Raw genomic sequence first — 24,991 nt, 5'->3', positions numbered from 1 at the left:
TCACTTGCCATTATCATATTGTGAGTAGTTGCAATACAGAGATTGGACTATCCTGGGAATTCCAAAATCTCTGACATTCACCATTTCTGGAGTCTTGTGCTTCACAGATGCCAGTTGCTGCACTTTACTGACCATTAGCAGTAAAGGAATTGCATCCTTAAATCCTGTTGCCTCTACTCCTTTAAGATATGTTTTCAAACCTAATATTTCTTAGTGTTATGTTCAATTTTATCCAATAATGCTCCTGTGAAATACCTTGAGATATTTTACTGCCTTAAAGATACAGCCTAAATATGGCATCGTCATAGCTTGATGAAGAGTATATCAGTTCATAGAAATTTCTTTTTGCATCGGTGAAGATTCCCATGAATGATGTAAATACATTTTTGAATCACCGTGGAAATGAGGGCTATGGCGAACTGGCACAGTGAAATGTGTAGATCAGCTAATGTTTATGTTAAATGGCAGGAAAGGTTTTCCGGACCAGGTGGCCTACCCCATTCCTATTTTCTTTGTACTTGCAAAATAATGGCAAACCATTAGTTGTTCTCAGGAGTCTAGTGATTTTTGAAAATAAGTAGTCTATGATTCCCTGCATGAGAATATTAGTTTTCTTTGGAAAGAAACATTTGAAGCCCCTTCACAGTTTGATTAATTTTGAAAGATAAGTTTTGTGCCTTTCCCCACAATGGGAACCATTGTGGGGGGATGTTTTGATGTTGAAACTATCTATTACTGTCATGTTGTATTCTTTTTAATGTGCTGCATGGCAAAAAGAATTTCACCACACCTAGGTGCATGTGACAAAATAAATTAGAAATTTGATTTGAATTTGAAATTTACTTATTTCTTGTGATTAGAAAACAAAACCATGTAAATGTATAAAGATAGAGAAATCAAAAAAGCATAGAAGTGTTTATTTCAGTTAAAAGGCTTTGGATTTATTCAGTATTATTTCGCTTCACTGTTACTTTAAATAGATTGGTCTCTTTGTTCAAATAACAAAGGGACCAATAATTTATGGCTTAATATAATATTCAAACTACAATGTTTACATGTGGTGTAAGTGTATATTACACAGAGCATAGTGTGTAGGCACATAAATATATCCAGAAATAGCTACTAGCAAAAGTCAAATTTTAAAAGCCATTTTTGAATATCTTTCTTTGAGCATGAGTTTATTGATGTTTTAATGAGTTGAAGAATATAACATCTTGAGCAAAGTCTTTTATTGTATTATTGCTTGTACTAATTGAATGTGCAGTCTCCTTTGAAGATACACATAAAATGCTGGAGTAACTCAGCGGGCCAAGCAGGATCTCTGAAGAAGGGTCTCCACCCAAAACGTCACCCATTCCTTCTATCCAGAGATTCTGCCTGTGTCGCTGAGTCATTCCAGTATTTTGTGTCTATCTTTGGTGTAAACCAGCATTTGCAGTTCCTTCCTACAGTCTTTCGTTTTACTCTCTTGTAGAATTTGTGCAACTTATGTCTAATTTATGTTTTGTATATTGTCTGAAAGACACTGCATGCCAGATGTCCATTGTACCATCACCGTACTTGTGCATATGACAATAAACTCAACTTGACTGCAACATAAGCTAATGCAAAAAATTTACTAACATCATCTGTTGTAATTTTTGTAGCAGCTATGTCCTAGGGAATTAAATGGTTTTCATGTTGTTGACATGGAGTCAACTCAAACAAGCCCAGGTCCATTTTGCGGCAGTTTTGTTTACACATGTCCTTTTGTGTCGAGAATAGATAGTCAACCCATCTGGGAAACATCAGCCAGTCCTCGGTGTCACTGTCTGCTTACCATGTACTCCTCAAGAACAGCTGCAGAAATGTGAAGGCAGTGATTAATTTTCGCACCTTAAGTGATGTGTATCCTTGTTGCTGGCCTTCTGGTTTTGCAGCTATAAAGTAGTATGTGATTGCTTTAAAATTTAACAAGCTTTTTTGGAACTATTTTAAACAACCGGTTAAGATCATGGTGCAATCATTGATCATCTGAATGCACGCAGTATATTTTCAACACAATGTCAAGTGTGCATCTTTAATAAAAATTGAAAATATATGTTTGGCAGACCTGCTGTTTATAGTAAATAAAATGAGCAAGAGTTAATCTTGTAATGTGCGATTTAAAATGTGTATTATTCTCTTCCAGAGCAATTGGTATTGGGAATGTACAAAGAGCCATCACAGACATGGGATAGAGACTATGACAATTTCATCCTTCCCTTGTTGGAGGACCTGCAGCCGTGCTACATTCTATATCGCCTCGACAGCCAGAATGCACAGGGCTACGAATGGCTTTTTATATCCTGGTCGCCTGATTATTCCCCAGTAAGTGCATATCCTTTTTATCCAATACCAGCAACGTTAGGAGTATTAAGAGGGTACAGGCATTAGAGAAAAGCTTAAAGCTTCAGTTCAAGCTTTATCCTTTCATTTTATTTATATTAAAATATAAAAATTGTATTGAAAGATATACACTGGCAGCAGTGCAGATCTGCTTTAGTGTGAAGTAGCTAATGTAGAGAGTCCAGTCCAAAGTTTCCTAGCTGAGCCATTTGCTATGTTGTGGTACTGTCTGAGAATATATCAGCACTCTCTAATATTATTTTCTGTTTTTTTCCTCTTTCTGATCTTGATAATGTAAATGTAAAGGATATATCAAGCAAGGTTGTAGGTATTCCATAACAGCTCATACATTTTTAATTACCTCAGTTACAAAGGAAATCGAAACCAGTTTTCATGCAGCTAATGTGTCTCTTGGGAAGTATATTTGACCAATGGAAGTACATTATCTTCATTGTAAATGAATACCGATATATCATTTAAGCTACCACATGCCTCGATTAAAAAGCTTTAGTCCATATTCCCATGTTTAAAATTATCAACCCCAAAGCTTTAAACGAAAACATCTTGGTTCCACAAGAGATACCACGTAGTCATTAAGTTTTCTGGAATTTATTAAAATTAGATGCAATCTGTTCCTTGCAATAGAGTGTCCAGAAGAAATACCGGAATAGATTTGTACCGATTATACTGTAGATCAGTTGTTGTGCTGCCATTACAACAGCCAAACCATCAGCTTTCAATTCCAATTAATGCATTACGTTAACCATCTCACCTAGTTAGTCCATTATACACAACATTGGCAGGATCAGGACAGTTGCACAGGGCCAAAATGGACCATAGTAACATTTCAGTGATTCAAGCTATTGGTCCCACACATCGGCAGAATATTGACAAGACCCTATGACTGTACCATGCTGGTGCATGCTCTACCTGGTATAGACACTCCTTTTAAGGCAAGCTACACCTCACCCACAACCCCATATGTAATAACTTGTGCATACAGATGTACTTGGAATGGCAGCAAGTGAAATGGGGAAAAAATACCTATTTTCCTCAGTTACTAAAAACATTTTATTCTAGTTCACATGCTTCAAATAAATTTCTGGAAAGGTTATAATTTACAGTTTCTGTATCCCACGAATACTTTAAAATATTTTGAACAAAAATAAACTCTCGACAGGAATGCAGAAGCCACAAAAGAAATAACATTTATCAAACAGTTGGCAGCAAAGAATGGTAAGTGGCTTATCAGTTTGCTGCCGGTTACACTGATGGATGGAGCAGGAAGCTGCTGATCACTCACCAGTGCCTACTTTCTGCTGAGAAAACAAATTTGGTCTCTTCTTTTAACATACCGAAATTTGACAAGGAAAATATTTTTTGAAGCCGGAAAGATGCAAAACTTTGGATTTTTTTCAGCAGGTAGGTTCTCATTCCAATTTGCATCAGTGCATAGTATTGAATAAGTACAAAATGTGTTCATTATGTTAAGCCATAGAATACATCCTGCAAAAATTGTTAATGTCTTGTCTATGAAATCCCTCTTTCTCTCTCTGTCGGAAATTTATCAGATTTCTGCAGACAGAGCATTCCAGATTCCAGTCACGTTCTCTTTAAAATAAAGTATTTCCTCGTGTCACCATTAATTCACATCATAGAAACATAGAAATTAGGTGCAGGAGTATGCCATTCGGCCCTTTGAGCCTGCACCGCCATTCAATATGATCATGGCTGATCATCCAACTCAGTATCCCGTATTTTTTCTCCATATCTCTGGCCACAAGGGCCACATCTAACTCCCTCTTAAATCCGTGGCCCCAACTACCCTCTGTGGCAGAGAGTTCCAGAGATTCACCACTCTCTGTGTGAAAAAAGTCTCTCATCTCGGTTTTAGGACACCCCTTTCACGCTGTGACCCCTTGTCCTGGACATCCCCAAAATCGGAAACAATCTTATATAACCCCTTAAGAATTTTGTAAGTTCTATAAGAATCCCCTCTCAATCTCCCTCAGAGTATAAAACCAAGTCTATCCAGTCTTTCTCATAAGACAGTCCTGACATCCCCAATCAACATCCCCTTTATTTTAAATATCTCTGTTCTAGTCCGTGACCCCTCCACTAATTGGACTAGTCTCCCATTAGACACTTCACGTGGACCCTTCATCATTTTATATACTTCTATCAAATCACCCCTCAGTCTTCTCTTCTCCAAAGACAACAGTCCCAACCTCCAAAACTGTTCTTGATACCCCATCTTAGAAATCATTATCATAAATATTTTGTCTCCAACCTACCTATAATGATGTGACCAGTCTATTCTGTCTGAGGTTGGATCACTGTCTTATAAATGTTTAGCACAACTTCCCTGCTTTGATATCCTCTATCTCTGTTGATAAAGCTTAGAATTGTGTGTGCATTATTGGTCACTTTTTCAACCTGCTCTGGCATTTTACATGACCGATGCATTCATACCCCCAAATCCTTTGCTCCTACACCCCTTTTATTCTATATTGCTTTTCCTATTCTTCGAACCAAAATGGATCACCTTGCATTTTTTAGCATTAAGCTTCAGGTGTCACGTGACTCCCTATTTTAACAGGCTGATTGTATCTTTCTGCAGTTTATCGCTATCCTCTTCACACTTCACATTACTGCCAGACTTTGTTTCATCATCATATTTAGGAATTGTGGGTTCCATCCCCAAGCCTTCGTAATTAATATAGGTCAGAAGCAATGGAGAATGCCACTATTTAGTTTCTTCCATTCTCATAAACAACTATATACCACACCCTCTGTGACTTCTCACTCTGCCAACTTTGTATCCATGCTATCAATATCCCTTTTTTGCCAAGTACTTCAGCTTTGCTGATAATCTGTAACTTGGGACCCTTTTCAAAAGCCCTCAAAAGTCTATGTACACCATGTTGACGGCATTACCCTCATCAAGTCTATCTGTTACCTCATCAACATTTTAAAATTAGTTTTGTTAAAGATTTGCCCTTAACAAATGCATGCTGACTCACCTTAATTGATCCATTTCCCTGCAGGAATCTTTTAATCTTGTTATAGATCTATGTCCTTAGCACTGGGGTCAAACTGACTTGCCTGTAATTGTTATGCTTATTCTCATTCCCTTTTTTGACTAAGGGAAAACATTTGTCACTCTCTGTTCTTTGGCACAACTCCCACATCTAGAGAGCATTAAAAGATTACAGTCCATAGCCAAATGATTTTCTCCCATGCTTCTCAGTCACTACTGTCTGTATAGAAAATCTTACCCCTTGAATCTCCTTTACATTTCTCCACTCTCACCTTAAACATATGTCCTATAGTTCTAGACTCCCCAGATGTGGGAAAAAGACTCTGACTCTCTGTTCTTTCAATGCCCCTCTGTAGATCTCAGTAAGGTCATGTTGCAGCCTTCTAGAATCCATCAAGAACACACCCAGCCTTTCCAATCTCTCTTTATAACTACAGCCCTCCATTCCATGGAGCATGCTAGTGAATCTCTTCAGCATTCAGTGTGTCAATGAGAACTGACATGCAATACTTCAAATGTAGTAAAACAATGGTTTGTACAGCTGCAACATAATGTCCCAACTCTTGTACTCAATGCCCGACCTATGATGGCGTATACCAAATGCCTTCTTCACTAACCTATCCACCCATGTTGCCACCTTCAGCGAGCTATGGACATGCATCCCAAGGTCCCTCTGTACATCAACACTCGTTGGGTCCCTGCCATTTATTCACTATTACCTATCAGAATTTAATTTTCAACTGTGCATAACCTCACAATAATCTGGATTTAAAGTATTGGCTCAGTGGTTTTGCAAGTGTCCATCCAACAAAATGCAACAAGTTTTGGCACCTGGAATTGTAGTGTGGACTCGAGTGTGCAGCATGTAATGAAATGTGCAGGAAGGAACTGCAGGCTGGTTTACACCGAAGATAGATACAAAATGCTGGAGTAACTCAGCGGGTCAGGCAGCATCATCAGTGAAGAAAGGTCTTGACCTGAAACGTCACCTATTCCTTTTCTCCAGAGATGCTGCCTGACCCACTGAATTACTCCAACATTTTGTGTCTCTTCAGTCTGTAATGAACTTATGTCCAAAGCACCAAATGAGCTTCCTCAGCGAAGCTGAAATCCTGTGAGCAGTTTCTCCCAACAACGATGATATACTTTTCCAATTGAAAATGTTGAGTACCCCAAGATTTAATTTTTTGTTATTTTGTCACCTTTTTTTGTTTGGATTTTGCAGTTTCTAATTCTGACTTTGCACATTATATTAAATGTTTGTTTTCAAATGAAAATCAGAATAATGCCAAGGGAAAAATCATTACCAAAACACATTAAAGTGCATAGCTTTCTTTTCTACGAGTTTCTCATATGGCAGAGTCAGAATGTGCAGGTAACAGTGGAACTATCAACCCGCGATTTCCATGAGTAGAAATAAGTCCTAAGATCATAAGTAAAAGGGGTAGAATTAGGCCTTTCGGCCCATCGTCTACTCTGCCATTCAATTGTGGCTGATCTATCTCTCCCTGCTAACCCCATTCTCCTGCCCTCTTCCCATAACCCCTGACATCCGTACTAATCAAGAATTTATCATATCTGCCTTAAAAATATCAATTGACAGCCTCCACAGCCGTCTGTGGCAAAGAATTCCACAGATTCACCAGCTTCTGACTGAAGAAATTCCTTCTCATCTCCTTCCTAAAGGAACGTCCTTTAATAGTAAGATTAAACGAGTACTTACCAGTATGAAGTTTGATCTGTATTTTATGAGTAGTTACGGTGAGGTATTACGTGAAGATCCCAGCGCAGTGCGCATGTGCGGCATACTTCGAAGCAGCGGTGTGCAATCACAGGATAGACACAATATTTGAAGTAAGATAGTAAAGATCATGAGACATCAGTTTATTAGTTTGATCTATATATTGAGGGTGGGAGCGGCGGGCACGTAATACCTCACCGTAACTCCTCATAAAATACAGATCAAACTTCATACTGGTAAGTACTCGTTTAATCTTACTATTTTACTTCGGAGTCACGTGAGTGATTCCGTGAAGACTTCAAAGGTCTGTGATTTCAAACCGTGTAACAGTTTTTATTTCACTCACTGCCGAAGTTTTTGAGGGAGGAAGTGTTATCGTAATCAACCAGTGGATCTGCTTTCACAAGAAACAGAAAGGTATTTGTTAACAATAACAACATAAAGAGCTCCCCTGAGCTTAAATTAATATTGCAGTTTGTAATATTCTTCCTGCAATTAAATCAGGTTTATCAACGGTTTATAATAAAAAATGTTCTGAACGTCGTTCCCTTGACCATTCTGCCGTATTGAGAATGTGGTCAACCGGGATGTCCATTCGTTCAGCCGCTGATACCAATGCTGCCCTAGTGGAATGGGATTAAAATGTATTATTATCTATTCCGGCAGCTTTCAGTACCTGTTTGAGCCACCTTGGAGTGGTTTGGCTCGTACCCCGTCTTGGGGTTTCTGTGGTTGACCCATAGGCTTTCCTCTCCCTCTAAGATTGTGGGTTGTGTCTATATATAGTAGTAGATGGGTCACCACACTCAACCTGGACTCTGGTGGGTAGGCCCGGAATCCCACCAGTGAATTGGGCGTTCCTGGTCCATATAGCCATATAACGATTACAGCACGGAAAACACAGGCGATCTCGACCCTACTAGTCCGTGCCGAACTCATAACCTCGCCTAGTCCCATATACCTGCGAGTTAGATTTTACCAGACCTAGAATATGAACGTGATGCGTCTGGGGTAATCACCATGTTATCCAGTCTAGTCTTATGGAGTGACTGGACTCTGTGAGCGTGTACTAGAGCCATAAGCATGAGCGTTTTTAACATAGATTGAGCAAGCTGAGGGATCTGGCTGGTGCCTTTCTCTGAGATATGGGAACCCATGCTCTGCTGACATGCTGTTTTAGATAAGCAGATAAGGCGCTCCATGCTGTATTTACGGCACTGTAACTCACCTTTTAGTCATGGTGTAGATGTTCCAGGAACTCCAATACGTCAGTGGTTGAATAGTTCGTTGTCCCTGCGTCGTGGCAGTATTTTACCCATGTTAGCTTTTAGTGACTGTTCGCAGGGATGCCGACATGGTGGTAATGGTTCCTTTGGATAATCCCAGTCCCTGGTAAGGTCTATTCAAAACCTGCACCCAGGAGTTTGATGTTTCCCTGGCATGGGTGGCTTGTGCCTGATACTGGGTTGAGTCAGCAACCATGGTCCACTAGGGAAATCCATAGGTGACTCGCCCACCGTGTCGTGATGAACTGGGAACCATGGCTGTGTAGGCCGGTCGGGCACGTTCAATATCTCGGAGACAGATCCCATCTGTATTGCGAAGTGCCCGTCTGATGAGGCAGAAGGGAGGAAGGCAAAACAGAAATTCCCCCTTCCAGCGTGTAGGCATCTATCGCTGCTGCCTCTAATTTGGTTCCTAAGTCACATACATAGGTTACTGGTGATTCTGTCTTGTGCAACCAAATTGATATCTGGCTTTCAAACTGCTTAATACCTTTAGCAGATATTTTGGGTTTGACATCTATTCAATGTAATCATAAATTTTACCCCATGACATGGTGTCTCCCACTGTGTTCTAGCTTCCTTGGACATAGGCAGCTGATAGTTAAAATGTCTTTTGACACACCATTGCCAGATTTGTTTGACCAATTTGTTGCACAATAATGATTATTATGCTCCCCATATGGTTGATATAAGCCACCACCATAGTATTATCAATCCGTAACCACATACGTACGTGCTGCATTTGAAATGCATATGCTTTTTAGCCCAATAGGCGATCACCAATCCCAAGTAGTTGATGCCCGGTATGTGTAGTAACGATGTTTGTGAATTGGTCCATCTGTTACCTGTGCTGGATATGGAGTTTAGTTGCTCCCCAGCCTAAAGTACTGGCATCGGTTTTTAATAACCAAGTTGGGATTGGTGATGATAATAGGGCTGAAAACTATGCCAAATATATGTCTGCCCACCACCTTAATTGTGATATAGCTTCAGTGGGTACATTCATGATTTGATTATAGTGACCCAAGTACCTTGGCAAAGTAACAGTCATATGGACGGAATTATTATTGAAGCCCAGATAATCCTTGGTAGTTAACGCTTCAATTCTGGTTTATCTGGGCGTGGGATAAACCTCAGAGCTTTAGGGAGCTGTTTCGTAGCTAGAACTGCTGCCACAGCTAATTCCTTTGTTTCCCCTAATATGAGGATATCATCCAATATATGCCATGATTATGCTTGTTTTCTTAATATTTTCATGGCCCTTTTTTTTTTTTTTTTTTTTAATTAAAAAAAAAAATATTTATAATAGTTTAGGGCTGAGGTTAGACCATAGGGAATGCTCTATGCTCCCATGGTTGCCCTAACCGGGATATCCATTATCCAGGTAAAAATTTTTAGGTATCTATAATGATCCTAGTGTATGGGTATAAGATAGTTAGCATCTTCCATATCAATGCTCCCCATAGGTATCCTTGGGAGATCAGATGTCTGGCAGTGACAAAAACCCGTCTCCATCTTAAAGTGTATATACTCAACAGATTTATTTAGTGATATTAGATCAATGATGATGCTACATTCACCATCTTTTGTAGTTTTGGTGAATATATTCGATACAAATTCCAATGGTTCATGTTTTACTCCCATGATCCGTTTAGTAATGAGCCTTTCTAGTTCAGCTTGACCTTCTCACTTCTCTTTTCTTAGAGGGAGAAAATGCCCTTTGGGCGCATTGCTGAACTGGCGGTAATATGCCCAATTTGAATTCGTTTTTATCCTCTAATACTGTTGAGTATATTTTAGTTATTTGTGACAGCATCCCATGCTTTATCAACAAGTGTAAATGCCCCCCCCCGCAGTTAGTATAACACCCTTATTTAGTGTAAACTGGGAGGAACCAGACTACCTACTTCCATGTTTATTGTTTTTTCATGAAGGCCTAGTTTGCTGGTATGCTGGTGCTGTCGGTGGGGCGGCGCATTTTCCCACGGCTCCGCTCTGGGGCCCCTGTCTAAAAAGAACTTTGGGGGTAATGTGAAGCGGTCGCCAGGCTTTCACCAGTCCTTGTTTGATATTGCTGGTGGATGCCGAGGGGTGCTGCCAGCTGGGTGTTGGATGCGATGTCCTGCTCGTTCCATGGCCTGCCCTCATGAGGCGCACAGGTTTAGCTGCCTCTCTTCCCGCAGCAGCGGTTTGCATAGCCCCGTATATTTGGGGTTGCGGGCAGGTCTATATGCACCATTGTTCAGTCGAGTATCCCAAATTTGGGAATATCTTAGGCGTCAGCACCCTGGTAGTGCAACGGGATAGTCTCATTCTGGGAGAACCACCTTGGTGATCATGGCGTCTCGCCTGCCAGGTGAGTATGATCCGTGGAAAAAACGAGCAAAGGCGGTAACATCTTGACTCTTCTGTTAGGAGCTTCAGAATTTGCTGCTTGTCTGCGAGTCTGCTGACCCAGCTGCCTGCGGATTTGCCTCTAGAAAGGCCTGCTCCTGCAGGGCTTTGTTGGGAAGATGGTCGCGTGGAGGAGCCATGTAGTGGCCCACGACACCCAGTAGCTCTTCCTGATCCTGCTCCCCTGGCATACTGCTGTTCTCGTCCGCCTGCCCAGCGTTTAAGCCAGCCCAGCCCTGGCCTCCTTAGCTAGCCTCAAAAGAGAGAGCAAAAGGGTGTGCTATAAATTGGAGGAGGCATAGCTCAAACTCCGCTGTTGCATCAATCCCTCGACAAGGGAGATGGCTAGTGCAATAGCACTGGGGTAGGAGTGTCAGCTCCCTTGGCATTCAGCCAGTGCCCCTTTTTTCCTGGAGGTGAACTCCATGACCTCCTCTGGCTTGGGGAGACAGACATACTTATTTTTGCTGTCTCCAACCTGTTCCAGTTTTGGAGGAAGTTGGCTCCTGTAGAACCTGTTAAATTGGGAAGATTTTTGTCTTACCTGTATGTAGAGGCTGCCTGCCGTTTTTCAGGCGGCATTGTAGCGGTTCCCGGGCAGCGATTCTCCTTGTCAGGAGTCTGCAGGGCTGCCGGTCGGGTTTTTAAACTTCCCGCCGGTCCGCTGCTGTTCACCAAACAGCTGTTCAGCGGACCGGCATCAGCGCAGCTCCCTGCAGCGGTCCGCAGCGTGTGCGGTCCCGTTAGCGCCTTTCCCCCTCCACTGTCGGCTCCTTCGCTGGAGTCGAAACGGGGGCCGCTGCCTCTCTACTTTGCTCCCCCTGGAGCAAAAAACCACAAGGCCCGATTAAGGTAAGTACTTACCTCACGTTCCTTGGATGCGGGAGCTGCCGACTCCCGCTGGCCGCGTTCTGCACAGCTGTGCGATTATGCCGCACATGCGCACTGCGCTGGGATCTTCACGGAATCACTCACGTGACTCCGAAGTAAAATTCTGAGGCTATGACCTCTAGTCATAGACTCTCCCACTAGTGGAAACATCTGCTCCATATCCACTCTATCCAAGCCTCTCACTATTCGATACTTCAATGAGGTCCCCCCTCATTCTTCAATACTACAGCGAGTAAAGGCCCAGTGCTGTCAAACACTCATCAAATGTTAACCCACTCATTCCTGGGATCATTCTTGTAAACCTCCTCTGGGCCCTCTCCAGGGCCAGCACATCCGTCCTCGGATATGGTGCCCCAAATTGCTCACAATACACCAAATACAGCCTGACCAAAGCCTTATAGAGCCTCAGCATAACATTACATTACAATACATTACATTCCTGTTTTTTTGTATTCTAGCCCTCTTAAATAAATGGTAGTATTGCATTTGCTTTCTTTACTACCGATTCAACTTGCAGATTAATTTTTGGGAATCCTGCAACAGCGCTCCGAAGTCCCTTTGCACCTCCGATTTCTGGGTTCTCTCCCCATTTAGAAAATAGTCTACACCATTATTTATACTACCAAAATGCATGACTCCACACTTTACTACACTATATTCCATCTGCCACTTCACTGCCCACTCTCCCAACCTGTTCAAGTCCTTCTGCAGAATCCCTGCTTTCTCTGCACTACGTGCCCTACCACCTATTTTCTTATCTTCTGCAAACTTGGCCACAAAGCCTTCAATCCCCTCATCCAAATCATTAATATACAATGTGGAGTAACAGTCCCAGTGCCAACCCCAGCGGATCTCCGCTAATCGCTGGCAGCCAACTAGAAAAAGCTTTATTGCCATTCTTTGCCTTCTGCCATCCAGCCAACGTTATCCATGCTAGTATCTGCCCTTTGATACCATGGACTCTCATCTTCTTTAGCAGCCTCATGTGTGGCACCTTATCAAAGGCTTTCTGAAAATCTAGATAAACAATGTCCACTGACTCTCCTTCGTCTATCCTACTATTTACTTCTTCAAAAAATTCCAGCAGATTCGTCAGGCAAGATCTCCCCTTCACAAAACCATGCTGACTTTGGCCTACTTTATCACAAACTTTTAAGTACTCCATAACCTCATCTCTTATAATGAATATAATGGACTCTAAAATCTAACCAACCATTGAAGTCAGACTAAACGGCCTATAGTTCGCACTATTCTGCTTTACTCCCTTCTTGTACAGCGAAATAATATTGGCAATTTTCCAATTGTCTGGAACCACTCCTGACTCTAGTGATTTTTGAAATATCACTATTAATGCCTCCACAATCTCTGAAGCCACCTCTTTCAGAACCCTAAAGTGCACTCAATAAGTCCAGGTGACATTCAGGTCTCAGTCCTTTCAGTTTCCCTTGCACCTTTTCCGTAGTAATATACGAGTTGCTTGTCCAGTTGCTCAGCAACCTTTTCTTGTATATTTATAATGTGTACTTTAAATCTGATTTCATGGAGAGCAAACATAAAGGAAATAGAAATTGCTGCACAAAGTATAGAAAATTCAGCCATGATAGCAGAATGTTTTTGCCTGCGATGTGCCCCCAAAAACAAGGCATAGATTAGGTAGCCTAAATGAAAACAGAAGTCATGAAATTTGAAATAGAATAGGAAAGGATTGCAAATACTAAGCAAATCAGATCTAATAGAAAAGAAAATTGTAAAACATATTTGCTTCTGGTCATCAAAAGCTGACAAACCTGTGTTCCTTAGGCATCTTTTGCTTTTCATTCAGAAACAGGCTAAATCGTGAATTTGGCAGATGCAATAATGATGGTCCATTTGATCATGTATTGAATTAACAAGCTGTTTGTCTCAAAATTCGGTCATGGAAGGTTGCAAAATTAAATTCAAAAAGGTCTAATAATTCTCGATCTGATCTCATGAAATGTGACAATTTCTGTACTATAAATGATTTTAGTAGAATCAGATCCCTCAGAGAAAAGCAGGAAGGCTAAAGTATATTGCCTTTTCTGCTGCCTATGTTCCTCAGATCGTCTTGAGATTGTTTTTTTAAAGAGGCTTTTATTTACTGGTAACAAGTTCTGCTGACTTAGCTCTTCCACGAAAGGCACCAAAAGGCTTATCTTCGCTGAAGGATGGAACACAATCTGTTTCCCTTTAATGAAACCTCATCTTTACAACTGTTTAATACCAAAAGGCGTTATAATGGAAACATGCCTTGAAAATGACCTTGCACATGAGCACATTCTCTTGCTATGATACATACTTTGTGATTATTTGCTACAAACTGTTATAGCTCATGAGTAAATGTCAAATTACATAAATATGTTTGTCAGTAACAGATATATTTCCTCTAGTCAAATGTTTCGATTATTTTGCCCTGCCATTTTCAGAAGATTATAAACAGGAGAAATGTGGGATTTTCTTTTGAAACAATCAGCATTTCACAATTAAAATCAAAGGAAGTCATAGTTTTAATCCCACATTTTCTTTGATCACAGCATAATGAACAAACACCAGCAGTATTTAAAAAAGAAGCAATGTTATTTCCAAGATTTGTATCTATAACCCACCTATCTGTGAATATCTGCTACCACCTACTGGTATAATCGGTGAATAAACAAATGATATTTGAAGCAATCTCTTGAATATAGGTCCTGATATTTTGTAAAAAACACATTGGTATTTTTGCATGCTGTGATTTATTTTTCTCCTTTTAGTGTAACAATATAGCACTGTAAGGATGAAATCCACTGTAATGGTAATCCATTTTATTTTATAAATGTACTAAATCCATATTGAATGAACTGCTACAATAATGTATAACAAATTATCTGCTTTGTTGGAGTTCTGCTTTTAGGCATTATCTCTATTTTAAAATCTGGTAAAGATTCAAACTCAGTCCTCAATGTTTTTTTTTAATTATACACCTTGTTTATTTTTGAGCAAAACACAATGTGCTGGAGGAACTCGAGCTAGGCAGCATCTGTGAAGGGGATTCCTCGGATTCTGTAGAGATATAGCCTGACCTGCTGAATTCTGCCAGCATTTTGTGTTTTGTTTAAGATTCCAGCATCTGCAGTTTCTTGTGTCCCTATTGTATATTTTTGATTTATGCAACATTATAATTAAAAGGCGTGCTTTACTTGAAGTACAGTCATTGAATTTAAACAACAAGGAAATATGCCCTTTGGCCGACCAAGTTGCTTAACCAAGCTGCTCCCACTTGCCTTGTCCAGCCCCACATCCCTCCACACATTCCCTATCCATGTAATTGTTCAAAGTCTCTTAAATGTCATAACTTTGCCCGCCTTTACCATTTCCTTTAGTAGTGCCTTCCATATACACACCACCCTCTGTGAAAACGTTGCCACTCAGATCCCTACTAAACCTTTCCCCACTCGCCTTAAATCTCTACTTTTAGACTACCCTACCCTAGGGAAAAGACTGGCTTCTTGACTCATAGACCTTATCTATGCCTCTCATGATTTTGTTTATCTCCATAAAGTATAGTATTGTCAGCCTCCCAAACGCCAGGGAGAAAAAAGATCTGTCTGTCTGGCCTCTTCTTATAACACACACCCTTCAGACTGGTAACATCCTCATAAATCTCTTTCGCACCCTTTCCATTTTAATAACATCCTTTCCATAACAAGACAACTAGAACTGTACACAGTACTCCAAATATAACCAACATCTTATAACATGACATTCCAATTCCTACACTCAATAACCTGAACAATGAAGGCAGGCGTTCAAATGCCTTTTTCATAACTTTGACTATCTGTGTTGCCACCTTCATGGAACTTCATTTCTGCAACCCAAAATGTCTCTCTTGTACCACACACATCAGGACTCTATCATCTATCTATCTATATATTAATGAAAGTCTGGTCTTGACCGGTTTTGGCCATCTGTGCTGCGATTTCCGAGAGAACGCCGCAACCTACGGCCGTCATTTTTGGCCACCTTGCTCAGAGCCCCCCTCCGCCTTATGTGTGCCGAAGATTTTTCCCGTCGATGAAAAATGACAGAGATATTAATGATTTTACAAAATTACCCATTCTCTCTGCTGCCCCTGCTGGTTGCAGGGGAGAGGGACTATAAAACCAGGAAGTGGTATGCCTCAATCAGTGTCTGCAAGCTGGAGGAAGGCAGAGGGTCACGTTTCTCTGAGCTGTGAATAACACTGAACACATGTCTACTCAAATGTAAGTGTCCTTAGTGGTTCTAAAACGCTTGCAGATGTGTCTATTGGTTCTAAAATGGTTGCAAAAAGTGTCTCTTTTGGTTCTACAATGCTTGCAGAATGTGTCTTTTTTTGGTTCTAAAATTTTTTTTAGATTCTCCCCCCCCCCCCCCCTCTCCCCCCCCCCCTCCCCCCCTCCCCCTCCCCTCTCTCCCCCCCTCTCCTCCTCCCCCCCTCTCCTCCTCCTCCCCCTCTCCTCCTCCTCCTCCCCCCTCTCCTCCTCCCCCCCTCCTCTCCCCCCTCTCCTCTCCCCCCCTCTCCTCTCCCCCCCTCTCCTCTCCCCCCCTCTCCTCTCCCCCCCCTCCTCCTCCTCCCCTCCCCTCTCTCCTCTCCCTCCTCCCCCCTCCCCCCTCTCCCTCCCCCCTCCCTCTCCTCCCCTCCTCTCCTCTCCCCTCCTCCTCCCCCCCCTCCTCCTCCTCCTCCCCTCACCTCTCCCCACCCCCCCTCCTCCTCCCCCCCCCCTCTCCCCCCTTTCCTCTCCTCCTCCCCCTCCTCCTCTCCCTCCCCCCCCTCCTCTCCCCCCCTCCTCTACCCCTCTCTCTCTCCCCTCTTTTTCTGCCCCCCCCCCCCTCCCATCCCCTCCCCCACCATTCCTCCCCTAAATCCCCTCCCCTCCACCCCCCCTACCCCTCTTCCCTCCACCCTCCTCCCACTCCCTGCTCCCCACCTCACCCCCCTCTCAGCACCCCCTCTCTCTCCCCCTCACTCTCACCCTCTCTCCTCCCCCACCTTTCTTTATCCTCCTCTCCACCCCCCTCTTGCCCCTCTCTCTCTGTGTCTCTGTCTCTCTCTCTCTGCCTCTGCCCCTTCTCTCTCGGCCCTCACTCTCTACCCCCGCTCCCCCCCCCCGCTCTCTAGATGTGCCTGCAAGTTGGGGGCTGTCCGTCAGTCGATAGGGTGGTTATGGGGTAAAAGGAGCAAATTAATAACATTAATATAATATCAAGGGGGTAATTAGTGTGAGTGCGGGGCGGGGGGATAGTTAGTGTGTGTGATGCTGCGTGCCGCCTTCCCGCCTTCCCCCCTCCCCCCCCCCACAACCGCACGTTGGGGGAACAGACCCAACGGGTCTGCACTTGGTCTAGTTTACTCTATAAATTCTGCCCTGGTTTGCCAATTTCCAACAATTCACTTTTATCTGAATTAAACTCCATCTGCCAATCCTGGGCCCTTTGGGCCAGTTGGTCTAGATCCCAGTGTAATCTTACTGGGACCCCTTTTGAAATGAATGGACCAGATCTAACCTGACACAAGTTACTGCAACAAAATCTAATGAAAGCAGCAGGGAGTATATCTGCTAATGCACATCTGGCAAATTTATACACGTTATTAAATTTTGCAGTTAGGAATGTCCATGTAGGGAAGTGAACTTTTCAGTCATGGAAATAAATTTACACTCAACTTGTAAACTGGGTGAATATGCAAAAACGATATTCCTAAATCCACATTTCTTGAAGAAAAGAAAGTTGAGATGAGATTTAGTAATTGTGTACAACATCGTGGCAGTATTAGATACAGTAAATTGAAGGTGGTTCTTCCCATTAGTGCTTGGTTCAACAACCGGGCCTATCAATTTTAACCAAAAGATGCAAAGGGGTTGTGAGGCTAATCATTTTAACACCGAGATGTTATGATCTGGAATACACTGCCTGTGTTGGTGATGGAAACAGAATTAGTCAGCAATTACAATAGGCAATTAGATAGGCATTTGAGGGAGAGAAATCACTTGCAGATGGACTTGGAATTCCATAGAATCAGTGGGACAGTGGCAATGCATGCCATAAGCGTTACATGTTTCTGTCATTGGCTTGTTCGACTTTTTTAATTGTTGTGGTAAGATGTAGTATGATTATCGGTATTTACTATCTCTTTATATGCATTTCAACTGGATCAGTCTCAAACTTCTCAATCACCAGTTTACATTTGGAGTATTGTTTGCATTTACGGTGAGGCGGAAAGTTTAATGGAAATGTGTGGGGCAAGTTATTTACAGCGAGAATGGCGGTGGGTCAGAGGTGGTGGTAGTGGAGGCAAATACAACAGTGGCGTTTAAGAAGATTTTAGATAGGCACACGGAAGTGCAGGGAAATGAGGGATATGGATCTTTAACAGGCAGATGAGAGCAGTTTAATAGCATCAGGTTCGGCACGACCATTGTAGGCTATGTTCCTGTGCTGTACTGTTCTATGTTCTAGGTCCTTGCTGGCCCCTTGTATTCTATCCCCACATTTTTTTTTAAACTGCACGTTCCTCTTTCAGCCCCATTCGTACAACTTCAGCCTCATGGCTTCTGTTGTTCATTGAAGCGGAATAGTCCACAAGCACCAATAGGTTTCAGAGACCCTGCCACTAGCTAATCCCATTTCCCCCCTGACCTTATCAAAGCTTGCCACTGTCAAGGTCTTTTTAACTATGTCTAATTGTCTCTGATAATCAGATATTGAAATCAATTCCAACATTTAAAATGTTAAAAATAAAACATTTATTTAAAAATATATTTAACTTAAATAAGTTAAAAATATTAATATTGAGTAAGTTGAACACCTTTCCAATTCAAATTGATGGAAGCGTGTTATGTGTTTATAGTGCCATAAAGATAAGGGGCCATCTGTAGACTGCATCCAACCCCTCAACACAGGTTCTTTGTGCTTCACCTCAGAACATGTGTAGAGTCTACTTGTGAGGTGGGATGTCAGACCAGTCAGTATCCACCCAGCAATATGTTTGTGAATCCACAGCGTTTAGTCGCAGAAGTTAAGACAAACAACGCTGGAGTAACACAACGGGACGGATAGCATTTCTGGAGAGAAGGAATGGGTGATGTTTTGGGTTTGAGACATTTCTCCAGACTGATGTCGGGGGAAGGAGATACTTAGATAAGGAAGCGTAAGGTGTGAAAACAGGACAAAGGGGATGCAGAATGTCGCATTTTGTGTCTATTTTGTGTTTAAACCAGCATCTGCAGCAGAGTGGCTTTACAGAAGTCTGAAGAAGGGTCCCAATCTGAAACGTAACGTATATTCTCCTGGGATGCCGCCTGACCCGCTAAGTTACTTCAGCACTTTGTATCTTGGCTTCACACAACCTTCACTAATGAGTGCTACAATCCTGCCCATTAAGTTTGGCGACTGCTATCAACATTGAAAGAAAATAAATAATATATTATGGTTTCAAGATGTTTTATTAGCATAGCAACAGACTCCAAGGTTTACCTGACATCCAATGTCAAACCAACTGATCTTTGGTTCCTTTTTGTTCTCTTCCCTCCTGATTTTTTATCTTGTAATCAATTGAGTCAGTTCCAAAATCTAGAGAACGTTGGGAGAACATCACTAATGCTTCCATTATCTATGCAACCACTTATTTTAAGGCATATGGATCTATCCAGTGCTTTCTGTTTAGCTACGGTTCCTCAAAACCATTTGACCATTGTTTTTCCCCTCTATTTGTTTCATTTATATTTGGGACTGGGTTTTTCCAACCATTCTGTTCCTTATAAGAGTTAATCTTTGTGATTTGCATCAAAATGGATGACTAGGGTCCCTTAACTAAATTATTTATTTGACTTTAACGTTGTGTATTCTACCTGCTACTAACGATGGCCTTGCAACTATTACAAACTATTTCTATTTTCAGATCTACTACTTAGCTGATAGATAATGTTCTTCAGATCATCAGTCTGTGCCAAACTGTTTATCAAATTGACTGTTTGGATTGGCACCACCAATTGCAGTTCGAACTGCCACCTATCACAACAGTGTCGATTTGCATACCTTCTGATCTTTATCCTTATTATCTGCTTCTGTAGCCATGTTTCTGATGGCCACCTAAGTCATGTTGGCCTTAATAATTTATCATGTATGCCGTTAATCTTCGTGATCTTGTCACGTAGGCTTATGTTATGAAGCACCTGTGTGGATAGCTTGTCTCTGATGCATGCCATGTCTGTCACTACACTATACTCTTGTGAATTGTAAATTGCTCTTCAAGCTGATTCAGCAGGCTTTTTGCTTTAAAACTACTTTTCTCTGTTTAAAGATGTGTATCTAGGAGGATGCTGGGTCTTTTGAAGATAGATCAATAATATTTATTGAACGTAATTGTCAGTTCTTTATTCCCTCAGCATAGTTTATCCTGCCTTTGCCTATAAAAACTAACATGATACTTTTCTACTTTTTACATTGTTGTAGAAGCACTTGACATCTATGGGCCTGACTCACTGGAGTTTGGAAGAATGAGGGAGGATTTCATTGAAACTTACCAAACAATGAAAGGCCTGGATAGAGTCGATATGGGGAGGATATTTCCACTAGTGGGAAAGTCTAGGACCATTGGGCACAGCCTCAGAATGAAAGGGCATAGCTATAGAAAGGAGATGAGGAGAAATGTATTTAGCCAGAGGATGGTCAATCTGTGGAATTCGTTGCTACAGACGATGGTGGAGGCCAAGCCTTTGGGTATTTTTACAGCGGAGATTGATAGGTTCTCAATTAGTATGAGTGTTAAAGGTTATGGGGAGAAGGTAAGAAAATAGTGTTGAGAGAGAAAGATAGATCAACCATAACTGAATGGTGGAGTAGACTTGATGGGCCGAATAGCCTATTCCGCTCATATGACATGAACTCTTCTAATCTTTTCCTTTGTTCATATCTTATCTTTGCCAATTTTTTATTCAACTTTTGCCATTCCTATTGCTTTTCCGGTTCTTGGTCTTATTATTTTTTTGCAGAATTATAGCCCTCATCTTTTTATCTTTAAAGAATCAAGTTATTTATTTTTTAAATGGTCCGGGTATAAACCCGGCTACGACAACAATGACAATAAATGTACAATAAATTACCAGTTATTCTAAGTAATATGATAGTGCAAAACCCAAAAGATGTAGAGCTACACTCTCATGCTAGCCTCTCATGAGATTGATTGATGGCTAACTATCCACATGAAACTATCTCAAAATAGAACGTGCACTTGCTCAGAACTATGAATTGTCCTCTGTTGTTTTTCCATTGAGTGGTTATGTTAAGAGGTTTGACGAATATATATCCTAGTCAATTCGTATGTTGCCCATGTTTTTGATTTTTTTTAGTACATTAAAGGCAACTTTCTGACGGAATAATGTCTCTGAAACTGAGTATTAAAATTCCATTGGAACCCCAACCTTTATCTGCATCCTGTTCCAAATTATGCTCTAATCTAATTTTATTTTACATAGGTCAGACAAAAGATGTTGTATGCGGCAACTCGGGCCACCGTGAAAAAGGAGTTTGGTGGCGGACACATTAAGGATGAATTGTTTGGAACAATGAAGGTACAATAATAATTTAACTTTTAACTAAATACATTTTCACAAAAGCAACAAAATTAAAACAATTTAATTTTTGAAATTTTGAAATGTGAACATAATGAATATTCCACCAACACATTCTTCACAACTGACTTTGAAAGGTGTGTTTATAATCACTGACATTCACTTATTTTCCTGAATTTGCAGTTAGTTATAGTGACTAGAATTACAAAATTTCACTCTGTTGACCTGGATTGCAGAAACACATGAAATTAGTGCTTTAGTTAAAACAGTAGTAGTTAAGTTAATCAAAACAATAATCCAGGGGCCTTAACTAACAACCCAGTCTTCTCCTTGCTTATGGCGTGCACAGCCTAAAGTTGTAGGACAACTTGTTCTATTTGATCTTATTTGATTGTGCACACCAGGTTGATTGCATTCGTCAACCACATGAAGTTTGCAATCTCCCACCCCCAACAACCCAGTGATTCAGAGCCCATCATTAGCAGCTTTCTTGCTTTATCACATCCGTCTTAGAATCATGGAAAATCTAAGACGGAGAGTAGGCTATCTAGCACATCAAACTGGTACTAGTTGAAAATAGGTCCTACTATTTAATTTTCCAATTGCACTTTACGTACGTGCAAAATTGTGCATTTTTCTTTCATTTTGCTCTATATTATTTTTGCATAGCTTCACTTTGCTTTCCCTATTTCCCTTTTAGTCTCACCCCTTCACATTCTGAGCACTTCTAGATTGTTATCTTATTGTGATTAAGCTTCCTTTTTTACCTGATTTGACCTCTACCTTTTCATCTTGATGTTTAGATTTGGCATTCTTACTCCTTTTCTTGTGGGAGCATGTTTACCCTGAACCCCTTACTAAATCTCCTTTCTAAATATTCCCACTACTCTGCCAAATATACATTTCCAGTCCATTTTTAGAATCACTTCAGTCTGGTATGCTTGACCTGATCCTAGTTTAGAGCCATTATTATCTTTTGTCTTTTTCCATAACTATGCTAAATCACACCAAATTATGATCAGAACAAAAACAAATGTCCTTGCTCCTGCCCAAATGCAATCCCTAAAACTAAATAAACAGGATTTCCCTGCCCCCCTTCTTCCTCTTTATTGGGATTGCTATATGCTAACTAATTTTTTTTCTTCTGGAAATCAATATCCTACATACCTTTTACTCCGACCTTGCCAGTTAATAGAATAATTGAAATCTCTTAATGCTTTTGCACTATCGAAATTTTGCCTGCGGATTTAACTTTCCATCGCCCTTGGATGATTTAATAGTGTTTAGGACTATAATACACTCCCAAAATGTAATCATCCATTTTTTGGCCTTTAGCTTCCACCTTGATGGCCTAATTTATTTATCCTTCGAACATACCATCTCTTCTTCTAGTTTGTTTCTGAAGGTCTTCCACTGATACCTTCATATTTTCCATAAATATTTGTTCAACATTACCGGTGATTGAGCTTTGAAACATAATATTCTCCTGACCATGGGATAGCTATTCCTGCAAACACTCTTGCACTATAGAAAGTAGTATTGCTATTAACCTGAGGAGAGGTAATTCCACTGACATTGCAGCTTACTGTGTGGTAAGGGCCTTAACATGCTGCTAATCTTACTTATGAAACCTTTTAATTTTAGGATTAATATTGCTTTTGTTCAGTTTTAGTTTAGTTTATTGTCACGTATACCGGCATACAGTGAAAAGCTTTAGTTGCGTGCTAACCAGTCAGCGGAAAGACAATCCATGATTACAATCGTGCCATCCACAGTGTACGTACAGGGTAAAGGGAAGCGAATAATGTTTAGTGTGCTGCTATTAAACACTGTGGTATGTTTCTCTCAACAGGAGGACGTTTGTTTAGGTGGCTATCAGAAACACATCCAGTCCCGCTTGGGGCCAGCACCACTTACGGCAGCTGAGGAGGAACTGAAACAGATTAAGATTAATGAGGTAACAATAGCATCAATCCTGTATTGCAGTGCATGTTTTTGACTGATCTTATTTTTTCTCCCCTGGATTTTTCATTGTGAAAGAATATGAAGTTTACATTTGATCTTCAATCTTGGACGATTGCCCTGTTACTCATACATCCTTGAATGAATTCTAACACAATATCTTTATTTAATTTCCCATTTGCTACATCACCATTTTATATATGCCTTCAGTAAAGGCAGATGCATTATTGCTTTTATTATTCTAGGAATCGTCACCATAATTTAAACATTTTGGTTAATTGAAAATTATTACAGCATAGGAAACGGAAGCCGGACTAGGCCATTTGGCTCATTGTGCTCGCTCGATGTAAAAATAGGAGTGATCTTCTAACTCAGCAACAATTTCCACATTAACCCCCTAATCCCTTGATAATAAAAAAAACATTGATTCTTTTTTTGAAGATAGTGAACAAGCCTCCTCCACTTTATCAAATAGTGGATCCTAAAGATTTACCACTCTCAGGGTGATGACATTTCTTCATCTCAGTCATGATTGGCTGACCCTGAAGAACCCTAATAGCATCCTGCACCAGCACTGCAGACAGGTACATAGTTATGAAAGGTTTAGTGGTATATGGGTCATACACAGGCAGGTGGGACTAGCGTATAAGGTGCACCTTGGTCGGCATGACCAAGATGGATGGAAGCGCCTATATCCGTGCTATATTCCTCTTTGATTATGACTTGAGATTGTATTTCCTCTTGGTGACAAATTACAATTATAAAGGATAATGATAGTGTTAACAAGTAATCCCATTGCAGCTCTTGGACTCAAATAATGCATACTGCAGACAGAATTTAAAAGGGAAAAAGCTCTTGTCAGATGTTCTGGATTAGGTTAAATTGAATGAAAACAAATGGAATACAGAGCATTATAAGGTGCTTGGTAATATAGAAGTAAGAGATTATTGCACTTAAAACTATCACTGGAAAGAATAATGCTAGACCTGCAGTTGAACAGAGAGCATATAAATGAAAGATTACTCTACAAACTTGGCAGTTGCTGCACTTAGTACAGATTATTGAACTGGTAGTCAATATTTAATTGCCTTCCAGTTGAATGCATCTGTGCATACTTAATTAACAAAACCGCACTGAGAGTTCTTACATCTGTAAACCACTGGAGACTTTTCTCATGAGGTAATAAGCAGCTTTTTAAAATGACATATTAGCCAATTTCTGCTGCTGTGACGTTATTGTTTTTTGCAGGGCAAGATGATTCAGGTAAGCACATCAAACATCTATCATTGTTTGCTTTTTACTGTGTCTATTTGAGGTGAAGTAGAAAAGCTTTACATTTTATATAAAGAGTGGGTTTTTTTTATACAATACACTACAACGTTTTATAGGGTGCAGGATCAGAAAGAACCATTAAAGGGGCAGTGTTACCATGGTAAATTGCCTTCTAAGGTGTCTTTCTGTGGTCAACACAAATGATGCACAAGACAGAAATCAAGAAAGTGCATTGGCTGTGACTACAGTGGGCACTTTCATAGATAGTGCAGTGAAGGATATTCACCTTACTGTCCAAAAATGTAATCTGCACCAAAGCTCTCCAGTAAAGTAGCATCACCATTCAATACTCATTTTCTAAAACACATTTACAACAACTGAAATCATTTGATGCTGTGTTGCATGAACAGAAATGCAGTGATTTTTGAAA

General features: G+C 40.8%; 1 protein-coding gene across 3 annotated transcripts in view; it reads left to right on the top strand.

Annotated features, from left to right (window-relative positions):
* The window catches only part of LOC129704733 (twinfilin-2), a 94,525-nt gene that overhangs the window by 43,952 nt on the left and 25,582 nt on the right, over window positions 1-24,991 (top strand). For 2 of the 3 annotated variants that reach the window (XM_055648043.1, XM_055648045.1), the window contains exons 3-5: window positions 2,171-2,349; window positions 21,232-21,327; window positions 23,180-23,284. In XM_055648043.1, coding sequence (XP_055504018.1) covers window positions 2,171-2,349; window positions 21,232-21,327; window positions 23,180-23,284 — 380 coding nt within the window. Of the gene's footprint in view, window positions 1-2,170; window positions 2,350-21,231; window positions 21,328-23,179; window positions 23,285-24,537; window positions 24,553-24,991 lie in introns of all 3 variants that reach the window. The other variant, XM_055648044.1, reaches the window with a different exon arrangement.

The sequence above is a fragment of the Leucoraja erinacea genome, chromosome 16, assembly GCF_028641065.1.
Source record: "Leucoraja erinacea ecotype New England chromosome 16, Leri_hhj_1, whole genome shotgun sequence".
NCBI classification, from domain to species: domain Eukaryota; kingdom Metazoa; phylum Chordata; class Chondrichthyes; order Rajiformes; family Rajidae; genus Leucoraja; species Leucoraja erinaceus.
Note: the sequence above shows the minus strand (reverse complement) of the source record. Positions and strands in the feature narration are given on the sequence as shown.